This window comes from Mirounga angustirostris, unplaced genomic scaffold (assembly GCF_029215605.1).
Source record: "Mirounga angustirostris isolate CCGP_5_RB_7025 unplaced genomic scaffold, mMirAng1.0.hap1 SCAF_3, whole genome shotgun sequence".
NCBI lineage: Eukaryota > Metazoa > Chordata > Mammalia > Carnivora > Phocidae > Mirounga > Mirounga angustirostris.
The window spans coordinates 86669967-86687524 of NW_026991711.1; the positions used below are offsets into that span (position 1 = coordinate 86669967).

Genomic DNA, 17558 nt, shown 5'->3' on the forward strand with positions numbered 1-17558 from the left:
AAAAAATTCCTCTAACTGTGATAGCAGCATCTAAGACACACACACTTTCAATGATAAAGAGAAAAAAATTTTGACCAATAATGGCTTATGCTAACCCAGGGATGACCAGTAGGAAGCCAGGCTAAGAGATAAAAGCAAGACAAAATCTGAGTAGGGACATCAGAAGCTGCACACTGCAGGGGAAATAGGCTTTACAGAGTTGGTTCAGCAAGTCACTAAATAAATGACCAAGCAAGCAACAACATCAACCCCTGGGGGATGTAGGGAATTAGTATCCAGAGTTGCTAGAGTATATAGCTAAAATGTCAGTTTTCAACAAAAACAATTTTGAGACATGCAATAAAAGAGGAAATTGTGACACATACACAGGAAAACAACCCAAACAAACTGCTTTTGAAGGGGCCCAGATGTTGGACTTAGTAGACACATACTTCAAAGCAGCCATTGTAAATATTCTTTTTTTTTTTTTTAAAGATTTTATTTATTTATTTGAGACAGAGAGAATGAGAGACAGAGAGCATGAGAGGGAGGAGGGTCAGAGGGAGAAGCAGACTCCCTGCCGAGCAGGGAGCCCGATGCGGGACTCGATCCCGGGACTCCAGGATCATGACCTGAGCTGAAGGCAGTTGCTTAACCAACTGAGCCACCCAGGCACCCTGTAAATATTCTTGAAGAACTAATGGAAACCATACTTAAAGAATTAAAGGAAGAATTGGTGACAATATCTCATGAGATAGAGAATATCAACAAAGAGATAGAAATTATAAAGAAGAACCAAATAAAAAATCTGGAGATGAAAAGTACAATAACTAAAATGAAAAAAGTTATTGGGAGTTTCAACAGATATGAGTTGCCAGAAGAAAGAATCAGTGACTTTGAAGACAGAGTAATAAAAATAATGCAATCTGTAAAATGGGGAGAGAAAAAGAAGAAAAATGATCAGAGCCTAGGAGAAATCGGAGACACCATTAAATGCATCAACATATGCATAATGGAGAGAAGAGATAGAAAGGGGCATAACAATTATTAGAAGGAGTTGTGGATGAATATTTCCTAAATTTGATGAAAAGCATTAATCTCTACATCCAAGAAGAATGAACTTCAACTAGGATAAACACAAAGAGATCCATGCCCAGACATCATAGTCACAATGTTGAAAGCCAAAGATAAAATCTTAAAAGCAGCAAGAGAAAATTCATCACATATAAGGAAAGTGCATTAAGAGTGACAGCTGACGTCTCATCAGAAACAATGGAGGCCAGGGGCACCTGGGTGACTCAGTAGATTAAACATTCAACTCTTGATTTCAGCTCAGGTCATGATCTCAGCGTTGTGAGATTGAGCCCTATGTCAGGCTCCATGCTGTGGAGCCACTTAAGATTCTCCCTCTCCCTTTGCACCCCACCCCCCCCACTCCCCTCTCCCTTTCCCTCTCTTAAATAAATAAATAAATAAATAAATAAATAAATAAATAAATAAATAAATAAATAAATAAATAAAAGCTTTAGAAACAATGGAGGCCAAAAGACAGGGTATGACATATTCAAAGTGCTTAAACTAAAAACCTGTCAACCAATAATTCTATATCCAGCAAAGCTATCTTTTAAGAACTAAAGACAAAGGGAAACTGAAAGAACTTATTGCTGACAGGCCTGACTTAGAAGAAACACTAAAATTCCTCAGACTGAAAGTAAATAACACCAGATAATAATTCAAATCCACATGAAAAACAATGTTAGTTAATTACAAAAGACAGTATAATTGCATATTTCTTCTCTCTTAACTGATTTAAAAAGTAATTACCTAAGATATATGTATATACATATATAGCTAGGCTTTTTACATATAGAAACATAATATGTGTCTACATTTTGTAAAAATGTTATTTGACAATAATAGCACAAAGGTGGTAGGTGGGAACACAGCTGTTTTGGAGTAAGGTAATGACACCAAATGGTAATTCAAGTCTACAAGAAATAGAATCAGAAATGCTAAATAAGGAGGTTAATATAATAAACTCTATAAATGTATAATTTCATTTACTTCAATTTCATCTCACAGACTTTTAAAAGACGTCAGATTATGTAAAGTTATAATTAAAACAATGTATTCTGAGGTTTACAATGTAGATGGATATAGTACGTATAACAATAACACAGAAAAGGGAAGGAGACCTCTCTAGACCACTCCACCCAACAACAGCAGAATATACATTCCTTCTCATGCGCACATGACACATTCTCCAGGATAGATCATATTAGACCATGAAAACAAAGCTCAATAAATTGAAGATGATTGATAATACACAAAGTTCTCTGACCACAGTGGAATGAAATTTGAAATCAATAACAGACTGTAAATTTGGGAAATTTGTAAAATACGCAGAAATTAAGTAATACATTCCTAAAGAACAAATGGGTCAAAGAATAAATCAAAAAAGAAATGAGAAAATATGTTGAAATTAATGAAAATGAAGACAAACATACAGGAGCTTATGGGATGCAGGGAAAGCAGTGCTAAGAAAGCAATTTATACCTATAAAAGTCTACATTGAAAAAGAAGAAAGATCTCAAATCAAGAACCTAACTTTTTACCTTAAGAAATTAGAAACAGATGAACAAACTAAATCCAAAGCAAGCAGAAGAAAGGAAACAATATAGGTTAGAGTAGAAATAAATAGAAAAGAGAAAAAAATAGAAAAATATCAATAAAACCAAAAGATGGTTCTTTGAAAAGATCCACAAAATTGACAAACCTTTAGCTGAACTGACCAAGAAAAAAAGAGAACACTCAAATAACTAAAACCAGAAATGAAAGAAAGGACATTCCTATCCATCTTACAGAAGTAAAGACTGTAAGAGAATACCATGAACAATTCTATACCAGCAAACTAGATAATCTGGACAAAATGGACAAATTCATAGAAATACATAAACTACCAAAACAAACTCAAGAAGAAACAAAATCTGAATAGACCTGTAACAAATAAAGAGATTAAATTAGTAATTGAAAAACTACCCACAAAGGGAAACCCAGGACCTAGCAGAGTCTTCACTAGAGAATTCTTTTTTTTTTTTTTTTAAGATTTTTATTTATTTATTTGACAGAGAGAGAGACAGCGAGAGCAGGAACACAAGCAGGGGGAGTGGGAGAGGGAGAAGCAGGCTTCCTGTGGAGCAGGGAGCCCAATGTGGGACTCGATCCCAGGACCCTAGGATCATGACCTAAGCCGAAGGCAGACACATAACGACTGAGCCACCCAGGCGCCCTTCACTAGAGAATTCTGCCAAATGTTTAAAGAATTAACACCAATCCTTCACAAACTTTTCCAAAAATAGAAGAGGAGGGAACACTTCCCAACTCATACCATGAGATCAAGGACTTGATTCCAAAACCAAAGAAGGACATCACAAAAAAGAAAACTACAGACCAACATCTTTTGTGAATATATACAAAAATGCTCAACTAAACATTAGCAAACCAAATCCAGCAACATACACAAAGGATTATACACAATGACCAAGTGGGATTTATCCCAGGAATGGAAGGTTGGAGTAATATATGAACATCAATCATTAATCGAATGAAGGGCAAAAGTGATATGATCTTTCGATCTTTCTGATAGAGGGAAAGCATTTGACAAAATCCAACACCCTTTCATAATAAAACATGCAAACAACCAAGAATGGAATCATCAACATGATAAAGGGATTTATGAAAAATCCTCAGCTAATATATTTAATGGTGAAAGATACTTTCAGCTTAAGATTAGGAGGAAGGCTTCTATTCAGCAGCATACTGGATGTTCTAGCCAGGGAAAATAGGCTGAAAAATAAATAGAAGTCCTCAAGATTGGAAGAGAAGAAGTAAAACCGTCTGTATTAGCAGGTGACATCTGGTGTGTAGAAAAGTTTAGGAAATCCCTTATGAAACTATTAGAAACAATAAAGAAGTTCAGCAGCTTTGTAGGCCACACGATTAATATATGAACTTTCATTATATTTCTATACATTAACTATGAAAAATCTGAAAAGGAAATTAAGAAAACAACTCTGCTTAGAATCACATCAAAAAATAATAAAATACTTAGGAATAAACTACCTAAAGGAGTGTAAGACTTGTATGCTTAAAACTATAAACATTGTTCGATGAAATTAAAATCTGAATAAATGGGAAGACAACCCACGTTCATGAATCAGAAAACTCTTTTATAGTCACACTTACCCTCTGCCCCAATCGTTTCCAATCCCTGGCAACAACTCACCTGTTTTCATCCTCTATACTTTTGTTATTTCAAGGTTGTTGTATGAATGGAATATGTTACAGTATATAATCTTTTAAGATTGGCTTTTTCCAGTGGGCATAATGACCTTGAGATATGTCAGGTTGTTGTGTGTATCAACAGATCATTCCTTTTTATCCTGCCTCCTTATGTAACTCTCGAACATTTTTAGAATTCCACTTTGATTTATCTATAGTATTTTTTCTTTTTTGGTATACCTCTTTGCATAGATTTTTTTTTTTAGTGGTTGCTCTAAAAAGTCATATTATACATAGCTTAGGCAGTTACTAATGTGGACATTTTACTCTTTTGAGATAGTGTTATAGGTCCCTGAGGTTTTCTTCACTTTTTTCAGTCTCCCGCTCTGTGTTCAGTTTGGGTAGTTCATATTCTATGCTGGGATTTCCCAATATGGTGGAAATAGGCATTATTCTTTGCCTTATGTGAGTGCCACGCACTATTCCCCTGGATTCTTCCAGGTGTCTCTTTCCTGGCCAGGAGCACACGCATGTGCTTATCAGTACGCAGCTGAAGACTGGAGGGAGGTCCCCTAGAGATATTTGGAGCTCTCTCTCTGTGCAGCCTTCTCTTTTCGAACACCAGTGCTGCAAAGTCTAGCTGCCCCAGTCCCCTGGACTCTCAGCTCCATTTCTTTGATTAAGGGAGTCCATTCACCTCTACCTGGCTTCTTCTTCCGTGGACGAAGATCTGGAAATGCCCTCGAAGCACTGAGCTGGGACCAGTTGTTTGTTTCCTGTTTCTTATGATCATTGTCCTTTGCTGCCTGATGGTCAATATCTTGAACACATTAGTTTTACATATTTTGTCTGTTTCATATATTTTGTCTGGTTCCTGCTGCTTTATTGTGGTTGGGTACAGATGTCTCCATAATTATTTTTTTGGGGGGGAAAATAGTTTTCCTAAAGATACATTATTATGTTAATATGTCATAATTTTCTTATTGATTTTTAAATGAATTAATAGCTAAGAAAATGTTTCATTTTAATTTCCAATATGGTAAATACTGATAGATGTAGCCCATGTAAATAAAATCTCTTTGGTATCCTCAGTCCTTTTTTAAGAGTATAAAACAAAGTCCAAGAAGTTTGAGAACTGCTTGCATAGATGAGTTTATTTAATCCCCACAAATCTTTATGAAAGTTACTGTTATTATCTACTCTATTTTATAGATAAGGAGACTGAGGCGCAGAGCAGTGAAGCAGCTACCTAAGATGATAACGGTTAGTAAGTGCAAGACCGTCTTTGAACCCAAGTGGTTGACGTCACTGTCTGTGCTCTTCAAACCACATGCCACACTAACTGTGGGTTTTTCAGCTTGTTTCATGTCTCAGCTTCACAGAGAAACATTAGCTGGAGGCCCCTGTTCTCCCACGAATCTCTTCCCACCCGGCAGAATCCTTGGGCTCCGAGGGTGTTCATGTTGCCAACATGGGGTGTCCCCAGGGGAAAAGATGTGTGATTGATCTCTGCTGTGCCCGTGCAGGCTTGGACTTCACCCTAATGGACTGGAACCTAATGACAGATGTGGCCAGTGGACCTGTGGCTTAGCTCGGTGGTGCTTGTCAGAGGCCCCAAGCCTCCGTTTGCACATGCACATTTAATGGAACAACACCCGTGCTGGTCAAAGTCACTGGGCCTCAGGGGTCCCCAGACCTGTCTCTCCTGGGGCAAGCCTTGGATTAGTGTACAACTACAAAAGTCTGAAATATGGAAGACAAGTTTGAGCACTAGTTGCCCTTTCAAACAGATTCTGTTTTTTTTTTTTTTTTAAGATTTTATTTATTTTTGAGAGAGAGAGAGCGAGCACAAGAAGGGGGAGGGGCAGAGGGAGAGGGAGAAGCAGGCTCCCCAGCGAGCAGGGAGCCGGATGTGGGGCTCGATACCAGAACCCTGAGATCATGACCTGAGCTGAAGGCAGATGCTTAACCTTAACCGATTGAGCCACCCAGGCGCTCCCAGATTCTGTTTTTAAAAGAATTCTTTCCATAAAGATTTCTTCATATTATGGATTCCTGGGGTGTAAATAAACTTTTTTATTTATACAAATTCAATTCAGAACTAGCTGTGTTGAGTAAAACGATATTTGAGATGCTGGAGCAATAAGAGTGATACGCACTCTACCTTCAGGCAGCTCACAGGAGTATGAAACAAGAATGTTTAAAATGACATCCTAACCAATATTTACTGAGCAGTTTCTCTGAGTAGAGCCCTGTTCTTGGTCCAGTGGATAGAGCAGTGAACAAGGCAAGAGTCTGTCTTGGAGAGTTTACATTCTGGTGTATAGCATATTTATAACATGGAAGCAGGTTATTTTAAACATGGCAATCCAGCATAACATCACTGGTTCCAACAATGAGTTGGGTACTTTTTGTATATCTAGCCAGCCTTTAGTTGGGTGCCGTGTTGCATAAACAGTTTCAACCTCAAGGGGTATAAAATTTGATTGAAAAACAAAACCAGGGATGCCTGGATGGCTCAGTCGGTTAAGTGCCTTTGGCCCAGGTCATGATCCTGGGGTCCTGGGATCAAGTCCCGCATTGGGCTCCCTGCTCTGCGGGAAGCCTGCTTCTCCCTCTCCCTGCCTCTCCCCCTGCTTGTGCTCTCCTCTGACAAATGAATAAATAAAAATCTGTAAAAAATAAATAAATTTAAAAAAACAAAACCAGTTATCCTCAAAAGTGGAATCTACAGACTGTATACATAGTGCCCGTGAATGCCAGCCCCCTCCCCCGCAAGTAGCACAGGTTGGAGGAGACCTAGGGACAGTGTTATGTGCAGCACAGTGTGAATGATGCCCTGGAGCTGTCTAGCCGGGCAACTCCGATAAGTGCTACACGGGGTGGGCATCTACCATGAACAGATAATGTGAAATTGCAAACACAAAAGGATCACAATTGTGCACACAATACCCCCATGCAGATAAGACTGGAATCAAAATATTGTTGGCACCCATCTGTGGTGGTGAAATTAAATTCTATTTTCTTTCTTTCTGAAGATTTTATTTATTTATTTGAGAGACCGAGAGCACAAGCAGGGGGAGCAGCAGGAGAGGGAGAAGCAGGCTCCCTGCTGAGCAGAGAGCCCAAGGACGACTGGGACTCCATCCCAGGACTCTGGGATCGTGACCTGAGCCTCTGGCAGACACTTCACCGACCGAGCCACCCTGGTGTCCTAACTTTCTTCTTTCTATTTCTGGGCATTTCCAGGTACAATGAAATTTTTATAGCAAAAGATTAGAAAATAATTTACTTAAAATCATGTCAATAATCCTGAGATTTCTCTCCTCTCAGGGAAAATAATAACTGGCAAGAAGGTGTCTTAGTAAGTGTTCTTGGGTCATTCAAAGTAGTTGTGGGTTTTCTTTTCTCTGTGCCCTTGTAGGGCTCGGTTTTGGCCCGCGTATATGCTGTAAACATCAGGCTGTAAACATCAGCCCCAAGGGGCTCATGAGCTCAGGAGTTTAGTAAATGCTCATTTTTAAAATTTTTTTTTTATTTTTTAAAGATTTTATTTATTTATTTGACAGAGAGAGACACAGCGAGAGAGGGAACACAAGCAGGGGGAGTGGAAGAGTGAGAAGCAGGCTTCCCGCTGAGCAGGGAGCCCGATGCGGGGCTCGATCCCAGGACCCTGGGATCATGACCTGAGCCAACGGCAGACTCTTAACGACTGAGCCACCCAGGCGCCCCAGTAAATGCTCATTTTAGCGGCCGCCAAACAGGTGCCCCCCCTGGCGGCTGGTTGCCCCTTTGCTGGTCTCTCTGAATGCGGTGGGCGGCTGTCGCTCCTTTGTTCTGTCGTCCTGGCTGCCCAGCCTGCAGGGGAATGGGCTGTCAGTGGCCCGCCCCGCAGGCACCTCCCCAGGGAGGCCGGCCTTCCTTCCTGGCTTCCTCCACCCTCTCCTGATCCCAAGGTGCCCCCGGCCCAGCCTCCAGCTCCAGCTGAGCCTCCTGCCCAGTGAGAGGTGAGGCTGGAATATCTGGGCACCCGTCGCAGCTGGACACTCCCAGCTGCTGCCCAGTCCTTCTCCAAGTGGCCGTGCCATTTCCGCCAGAGAAGTGGCTGGCGGTGCTCAGGGAAGGAAGCTGCAGAAGGAGGAGGAGTGGCGACTCAGCCCCCTGAGGTAGAGACACTGCGTGGCGTCCGAGTGGTGCTTTTTGCTCTCGAGATGTGCATGGGGCCCGGTCCCTGGTTCTCCCCACCATTCCCTTTATGTCCTCTAAGTGCTCATGCTAATGTTGCTGATGTTGGGGTAAGGGAACAGCCCCAGGGTGGTCTGCCTCCAGGTTTAGCCTCACACACCCTTAGGTGGCCTGTGAATGGGGGAAGTCAGCTTACCTTGCTAGGCCTTCCACAGGTGAGGCCAAGTCTGGACAGTTTAGGGTTGGGGAGCATGGTAGGGGGCACAGCTGGTCTTTATTCTGCACGGAGGGTGGAGATACTCCGATGGGAAGACTGGTGGGTTGGCTACCCTAATGGGAAAGAGGAAGCAAAATAAACCCCAGCAAGTGGAAGAGAGGTGTGCTTAGGAGCAGAGAGAGACTGGAGACCCTGCAGGGAAAGAACCCTGTGGTCACGGGGCACAGGTGATTCTTGTTGGATGACGCACGCTGTGATGCTTTAAGGTGCAAGAATGTGGCATTTCTGAATGCTCTTTGGGGTTGTTCTATAGGCCTCTCTTGTTCCAGACCTGTAAGTTGCATCAAGCCTATCCCAGAGCTAAGGTAAGAGAAATGTTATTTTCCTTTTCAAAGGCCAAGGCCAGCCAGTCTTTGCAAAGCAGTTGTGAGCTCCGTGGCCCTGTTCTAAACTTGGGTAAACCAGACTCTCGAGAAGCGTTCTGTGTTCTCCACAGACTAAGAAAATCTCTGAGTCTCTTGTCGTTTGTTCTGCAAATGTTAAAAGAATTAGTGGATTATGATTCTGCCTTAATCGTAATCAAACTTCTTTCACCGAGCTCTGCTTGGGCCAGGAAGAAGTAAGGTCATTTTGGGCTGGTCAGATGACGTGTGTAAGAGTAGATCTCGGTTCGGAGGGCATGCTCACATTTTACAGTAGAAACAGTTAGTTGTTAAAGCAGCAAATGCTCTGTTCTCTGGGGATACATAGAGGTGGGTGTGCTGCCCGCTATTCATTTTTGGCCAGCCTCCAGCTAGAGCGGTCCAGCTTTCCTCTGGGTGGTCCAGGCGCTTCCCGGCCCTTCCCTGGGGATTATCACAGACCACTTCCGGAATTAAGTTTGGACTTGAAGGAACTGGTTAATTCCAGTTATGCACTACTGCTTAACAGTGGCCCAGTTGGGCCATCCCCAGTGCCCTGAGAGGGAGATGCCTAAACCAGATCCGGGGGGAGAGACCCTTTGGGCAGAACTGTTGGGGTGTCCTCGTGTCACATGGGCCATCATTAAACAAGGATGACCCTGGTCCTGCATGCTGGGAAGGCACACTGGCTCCTGCTGGGGCCTGGGCCATGGCGAGAGACCCTGAGATTTCCTCAGGGCCGCAAGGCCTTCTTGGTCCCCACTGTCACATGGGGGAGGGGGTTTGGCCCTAGACACGGGAGGAGGCCACTTGAGGTGGCCTTTGTGCTACTAATTAGGCCAATCTGGTCAAGGGAAGCCCTGCCCCTCCCTTGGCCCTGAGCCCTCACCCCTGCCTGCACCCCTGGGCACTGGGCTGGCTCAGGTATGGTTGTCAGCTGGAGAGGGGGAGTGAGAGGGTGGTGTGGGGCAACGACGGAAATGCCCTGTGAACAGGGTGCTCACAGCCCCCTGAGCCCCAGAGGGTATTGTGTCTATTCTTGCTTAGAATCTCCCACCTTTCTAAGGGTGGAATCCAAACGCTAGGGTGGCCCTCGGGCTCTGGCCCCCTGGCCCCTCTCCCTTATTTCCCATGCCCCCTGCCTCCCTGTTCTCCAGATACACGGCCTTCTTTCTGACCCTTGAGCTCCCCAAGCCCGTCCCACCTCAGGGCCACTGCCCTTGCTGTTCCCCCTGCTGGCTCTTTTCCTCATTCTGGTTTTAGCTCAGATGACACTCCTCAGAAGCCCCCCCATGTTGTCCTTTTCTTTGCAGCACTGTCCTTGCCTAAAGTCATGTCTATGTTTTGTTTACTGTTCGTCCCCCACCCCATGTCCTCTGGTTCCCTGCTTTGCCCCCAGTGCTCCGAATAGCATAGTTGCTCTCGAATGAATGAGTCCGAGTGAGTGAATGTGTGAATGACCACTGCTGGACAACTGCAGCTCTTTCCTGCCAGTTTGACCTCTGGCTGCCCTGTAGGAGGCTGGCCCATGGCTCCTTGGATCCTCCATATCTCCAGCAGAGCTGAGCGATGCCCACAGACGCCACTGAGCTCTTGCTGAGCTTGCCCGTGGCCTAAGGATGAGGCATGCTGAGGGGCTGGGTCAGCAGCAGAGGGCTCTGGTTTGGCCACAGGCACATCCTCCTGTGCTCAGCAAGCATACTAGAGGAGGCTCGCAGGCTTTCCCCTGAGGCAGGGAACAGGTCCCTTTGGTGTTCTCCTTCCTACTTTTCATCCTTCTTGGTTCCTAAAGAACCCCAATATTCAATGAACCACCCAGCTGGGCAGCCCATTTCTGGTACGCAGCCTCTAGCATCAGCAACTGTGGAAAGCGTTTTTCTTAAAGAGGCAGATGAACCAAGAAATCATCCATACTTGAAGCTTAGTCAACCATCGAATTACAGTTAAACACTATCAGCTAAGACACAGCTGCAAAAGAACTAAGAAGTGCCAAATGCACCGGTTTCAAGATACCAGCGACTTAGGAGCAGATGCCTTTTCCCAGCTCATTTCTGTAGATGGAAGTCCGCACGTCACTCTGAATTCCATCGCTTACGTGTGGGTTGCTACCTTGCACTGTCATTTCTAGACAGTCTTCATCTGTTGCCAAGCTAGAAGTAATACGATGTTCAGCAGGGTTAACATATCAGGCTGCTCAGTCCTGGCCTCACAGTGTGATATTTGGGCTGCTTCCAATCATAAGCTATGCTCCACAGCCCAGCTAGAAATACCTGCCCGTAGGCTGGGAGACTGAGGGTTTTTTGTTTTGTTTGTTTGTGAAATGATTTTCCCAGAAGAGATTCCCTAAATGGTTTTGTATCACAGGGTCACTTTAAACAGCTCCTCTCTAACTTGTCAGTGGTGCTTCATCATAGAGAGGAGTGCTTGGTTCTCCTCCCCAACTTGGGCGATTGGTTTTCTCGTTGTAAAGTACCTTTTGCTTGGTGAGGGGTTACTCGCATACTTGGATGAAACGGTTATTTGCCCGGGAGGGCACTGATCTGGCATCTCAGTATGACGTTGGGCTCACGACTTGAAGGGACGTCGTTCGACCTTGGCCTCCCTGGGGGCGGGACCCCGCGGGCCAGGGGTCCCCAAGTGCCCCGCCCCGGGAGGGAGTCGGTTCCCAGAAGCGTCTGTTTGAGGAATGAAAGCGTGAAGGTGACCCCCTTTCTGACTCGGGGCTGCCGTGGGAACTCAGGGCTTGGAGCCAGCGGGGAGGTGGTCTCTACATCGTCCTTCTATGTCCTCCAATTCCCTGTCCCCCGCCCGTGTTCACGTTCCTGGGCAGACCCGGACAGCGGAGGGGGAGCGCCAGGCAGGGCGTCCCGGCGGGACTGGGGGGCTCGTTCGCGGTTATTATAACTTCACTCCCTTTAAAAGGAAAACTATGCCCGGAATCCGGGGAGGTGGCGAGCGAAGCCCGGGCGGGGAGGACGTGACCCGCGCCCGCCGCAGGCCAAGCTCGGTGTCCCCAGAGCTAGGACGGCGCGAGTGGCGGGGCCCACCCCTCCGCCCCCACTTCAACTCGCCCCCCGCCCCAACCTCGCGGGCGGGGCGGACCCCACCCCCGCCCCCCTCCACCCCCACCTCGCGGGCTGGGCTGGGCTGCGGGCGGAGCCGCTCTTGGCCTTTTTTGGGCGTCTCCCTGCTTCGCGCCCGGGACCTGCTGGCTGGTGCTCGTCTGGCTGCTGAGGCGTCAGAGGGGGTCCCGAGGCGACCCCGGGCTCAACGCGCGCGACCACCATGACGGGAAGGTAACAGCCCCCCACCCACGCCAAGGGCCAGGAGGGCGCCTGTCTGGGCGGGACTGCGGGACCGGACCCCCGCCCCGACCCCTGCCCTCTTCTCCTGGGAAGCTGGCCGATCCACCTGCTGCGCCTCCTGCCCGGCCCCTGGACCACGGCTGGCTGCCAGGGTAGCCCTGCCTGTCAGGACCGGGGTGCCCCTATCCCCCGCTGGTGTCCGGCGGGGGCAGGTGAAGCTCCTGCCCACCCCACCGCCTACCCCTCCAAGATGGACAGAGTTAACCCCTCACTAACGGAGAACCAGGGCTCAGAGGGGCTGGGGCACTCGCCCAAGGTCACAACCAACTAAGCAAGGCTTTAAAACCGGACTGTTGGCTTCTATCAGCTTCCCTGACCCCCAGCTGTGTGATCCTGCAGAGATCTCATTTTTGGAGCCTCTGTTTCTTCCTCTGTAAGCCAGGAATGGTAAAAATTTAGAAATGGTAAGGGGTCTATGTGAAGGCCTGGCTAGAACTCTGCCCAAGCACAAGCTGTTTGGGGTGGGGTGGGGGCAGGACATTCCCCCAGGCCTGGGCCAGCTGGGGCTCTCAGGCCCTGTTGCCATTTCACAGATGAGGTAACTGAGGCCACAGAGGCCGAGTGACTCAGGAGGCCGGTCACATGTGCACTAGTGTCTGGCAAGGGTTGGCCTCTGCAGTCCTTTCCGGAACATGGCTGGGTACAAGTGCATGACTCACGGCTAGGTGGGAGGGGATGGGCTCTGAGGCCCAGCGGCCCCCTTCCAGCCAAGTCCTGGCAGGAGGATGCTCTTTGACTTGTGGCTTGTGGACTGAGAAAACCCTGTGGTTTTGCTAGGGAAAAGGGCTCCGAGAGGCAGTGCCCAGGAGGGAGCAGCTACAGAGGGCAGGGTGGTGGCCCCAAACCTGGGCGATGTGCAGAGTGGTCACCAGGAGGGCAGGGCCACACTGGCCTGGAGTAGGAGGACAGCTGGGACCACCCAAAATGGCACGTATCCTGTGACCCAGTGAGTCCTGTGCTTCCGATGCACTTGGCTGCCCACTCCCGTCATGGCCTGAGTCTGCGGACACGACCGGCCTTCCGGTGCTCACCCTTTCCGTGTGCTCGGCAGCCCCTGGCTTTCCCGCTGCCTGCAGGGCTCCCCTGCCAGCTGCCTGGTTGCCCACCTGTGAGCTTTCGAGGCAGCAAAGGGAGAGAGTGAAACAGGGACAGTGCCAGGAGCAGTGCAGACCAGTGTTGAGGGGGGGTGGGACGTGTGCGGTGCGGAGACTCAGGCACAGCAAACCCCCTAATAAGGCAGAGCCACACGCTCCCAGCTTTGGCGGCAGCTTCCACCCTGACAGCCTGCAGGGCTGAGGCAGAGCAGAGACTGAAGTACCTCTGTTTCCTGGGCAGGGGTCCTGTGGCCCCTGAGTCCCTTGGGCCTTCTAGGCAGATGGAGACCATCAGGTCAGCCGGCCGACAGCCCAGCAAGAGAAGCTGGGAAGGCAGGGAGGTGGTGGGTGCAGGGACCAGCCTGCCTTGCTGCAGGGGTCCAGAGAAATAACGGTCATCAAATGAAGCAAGGACCAGAGAGCACCTTGGAAAACACTGGATAGAGTTTTTCCTTGTGAAAGTAACACTGCTCATCTCAGAGAGTTAGAAAAAACCAGAAACAGAAAAGATAACAGGAACAGAAAAAGAAAGAAAACACCCACAGTTCCACTCCTCAGAGATGCCCTTGGGAATATTTTGGTGGCTTGCTTCTTTTCTCGTGGTGTCTTTTCCTGCTCATTTGCTTTTCGCAGCTGTGAGCCGTCTGGGAGCATAGACTGACACCCTCCCTTGAAGTTGGCCTGCCACATGCAGTGCCCAGGCCAGGACTGGCTCGCCTCCCTCTCCAGCACAGGTGTGGGGCCGGGCCAGCTGAGGAATGCACGTCCGACCCGACCATTGGGGTGGGCAAGGTTTCTCCTGTCCCAGAAGCTGTGGAGTTTCATTTGTACTCTGTTGCGTGCCACCTTGACCTCTGCATGTCCACTGCCTCCATGAGACGCCAGGATAGTACTCACACCGGGATCCTGGTTCTCCGCGCATCCCCACGTGCGGCCTAGAACCAGGCCGACCTTTGGCAACAGCCCTCTCATCGTACACCTCACACACCCCTGGGGCTCCCCCTGCCAACTGCGTGAAGTGCCAGCTCCCCACGGGACCAGAGTGGGCAAGGCCAGAGGGAGGGCAGTCGAGAGCCAGTGAGGGAGCCTAGAGTGATGTACACGGCGGTGCACTTTGGAAACACACCTCTGGGTGCTGCTGAGGTAGAGGTGGTGTAGGAGGCCCACAACAAGGGGGGCTCCTCCTCAGCAGCCTTGGGGATGGGGAAGAGGAGCTGGATCAGGGGGTATGGGAGCTGCAGTTGGAGGACCTGACCGAGAGGATGGAATCCAGGAGGAAGCCCATTCGTGGTGGCAGGCGTGGGCGCGGAGCTAGTTTGGGCCACGAAGGATTTGAAGAGCTATGACAAGTCCAAGAGGAAGCACTGGGAGGCGGCTGGATAAGAGGGTCTGAAGCCTGGGAGAGGACTGAGCCGGGGAGAAGGGTAAGCGAGGTCTTGAGCATGGATGTGGTTAGGGAGGGGCCATGCTGTGGGATGGAAGCTCAGCCCTGGCGTGCGGCCCAAAGACTCTGGATCTTAAAAACACCCAAGGCTTTGTCCCAGCTGAAGGGACCTTTGACATCACCACTGATCCACAGGGAGGATGTTAGGACCCAGGCAGGGCATGCCCCTGCTTGGGGATCCAGCCTGTCAGGAGGCACTCCTCCAAGTGCAGCCTAGGACATGGCGCCCACAGCCGGTGAGCTCAGTGGCTTGGCCTGCTGTAGGGTGGGGTCCCTCCCACCACATGACCCGTCGTCTGCGGAGGCTGCCGCGCGCCAGATTCCGAGCTGGGGACTGTGCAGAGTGGGGCTGCTAGATAGATCCCTGTCCTCACATCCACCCGCACCCCCGCCCTCCACAGTGCTCTCAACCGCTCGCTCCCCACCTTCCTCAGGAGCATGCCCAGCAGCCCCGTTGGCGGCAGAGCTGAGGTGTAGCTAGGGTGGCAGCTAGGGCCCTCGGAGCAGCGCATGGAGCCGTGTGAAGCAGATGACGAGTGCCGCACAGCTGGTCCCTGAGCCCCAGGCGAGGCCCGGTACCACCTGTGACTGCTCACCTCCTCCCTTACCCTCTGCTTCCGGTGTTGACTCCGACCCTGTGAGTGCAGTGCCGTGGCAGACGGAGGGCCTGATCTGTAGTGGGTCCAATCCCAGGCTGAAAATACCCCCACCTCAGCTCACTTCACACTACCAACATGACGCTAACCGGTTCACGAAATTCCTGAAAATTCAGCAGTCAGCACTTGGGGCCTGGGGCGAGTTGGCCTGCCCCCCACTCCCCTGCTCCGTGGAGAGGGGCCGGGCTTTTCATGCACCGTGGCTGTCCCCCCTCTCAAGCTGCACTGGTTGGCTCTGCTCCATCTGTCACGTGCGCATTTGGACTTGCGTGTTCCTTAGGTCTTCATTTCCGAGTAGGGCGGACAGAGGGAGGCACCTTAACTCTCCTTGTTCTGTTTATTCAAATCTTTTAAATTCCTGATGATGGGGGCACCTGGGTGGCTCAGTTGTTAAGCGTCTGCCTTCGGCTCAGGTCATGATCCCAGGGTCCTGGGATCGAGCCCCGCGTCGGGCTCCCTACTCAGGGGGAAGCCTGCTTCTCCCTCTCCCACTCCCCCTGCTTGTGTTCCCTCTCTTGCTGTGTCTTTCTCTGCCGAATAAATAAAATTTTTAAAAAAATAAATTCCTGATGATGAAAATTTGCTCGAGATGACCTAATAAGGTGAATATGTTAATGAGATACTTACACGAGAGGACAATGTGTCCCTAAGATGACATGACTGAATGTATGTATGTAACACCAAAGATGTGTCCACACTGATGCTGGAGTTTTAAATGAAGATAAAATCGTTCAAAATCAGATTTCATGTGGGGTAAGAAAGTTGGAAAATGTCATTCATCTGAGGCGTACCGAAGGACCCAGCCTCCTGGTGAGCCAAGGCGGGAGGTGTGGGTGGGGGAAGCTGGCTCTGGTGGAGAGGCTGTTCCCGGTGGTGTTGCGGGCTGCCCTGGGGACGGCACTCACTGCTCAGCCACAAGAGGGTGGCAGCCCTCCCTCACAACTTGCTGCTGGCCCTGGCCTCGGTCCCTGCCTCTAGTAAGCTATGTAGTATTCCTTTTTTTTTTTTTTAAAGATTTTATTTATTTATTTGAGAGAGAGAGAATGAGAGAGAGCGAGTACATGAGAGGGGGGAGGGTCAGAGGGAGAAGCAGACTCCCTGCCGAGCAGGGAGCCCGATGTGGGATTCGATCCAGGGACTCCAGGATCATGACCTGAGCGGAAGGCAGTCGCTTAACCAACTGAGCCACCCAGGCGCCCCAGCTATGTAGTATTCTTTACTACACGTGTGCTTTTTATTTTATTTTATTTTAAAGATTTTATTTATTTATTTGAGAGAGAGAGAATGAGAGAGAGAGCACATGAGAGGGGGGAGGGTCAGAGGGAGAAGCAGACTCCCTGACGAGCAGGGAGCCCGATGTGGGACTCGATCCAGGGACTCCAGGATCATGACCCGAGCCGAAGGCAGTCGCTTAACCAACTGAGCCACCCAGGCGCCCTACACGTGTGCTTTTTAGACATTGGTGATATAATTCACATACCATAACTATTTCAGGGAGTACAATTCAGTAGATTTTAAATACATTCACCATTTGTGCAACAACCATCACCACTAATTCTTGAACATTTTCATCACCCCCAAGACACCCCATGCCCATGTGCAGTCAATCCCTAGCTCCTGGCAGCCATTAATCTACTGTCTGTCTCTATAGATTTGCTTGTTCTGGATATTTCCTATAAATGGAACTATATATTATGTGGCTTTTTTTGGCCTGGCTTCTTTCATTTAGCATAATATTTTTAAGGGGCATTTATGTTGTAGTATGAATCAGTACTTCATTCCTCTTTTGGGGGGGTGCAAATAATATTCCATTGCATGGCTATACCACCTTTTGTCTATGTGTTCATTTGTGGTGGACATTTGAATTGTTTCCACATTTTGGCTTTTATGAATAATGTTGCTGTGAACATTTCTATATATATTTTCCCATCTCTTG

General features: G+C 48.4%; 1 protein-coding gene across 2 annotated transcripts in view; it reads left to right on the forward strand.

Moving 5' to 3' along the window:
- The first annotated feature begins 8283 nt into the window (after nucleotides 1-8283).
- The window catches only part of LIMS2 (LIM zinc finger domain containing 2), a 42913-nt gene continuing 33638 nt past the window's right edge, over nucleotides 8284-17558 (forward strand). The window contains exon 1 of one of the 2 annotated variants that reach the window (XM_045869083.3): nucleotides 8284-8426. Coding sequence is in view for 1 of the 2 variants with exons in the window: in XM_045869079.3 (XP_045725035.1) it covers nucleotides 12349-12359 (11 nt within the window). In the remaining variant the exon portion in view is untranslated. Of the gene's footprint in view, nucleotides 8427-12077; nucleotides 12360-17558 lie in introns of those variants that run through there. The other variant, XM_045869079.3, reaches the window with a different exon arrangement.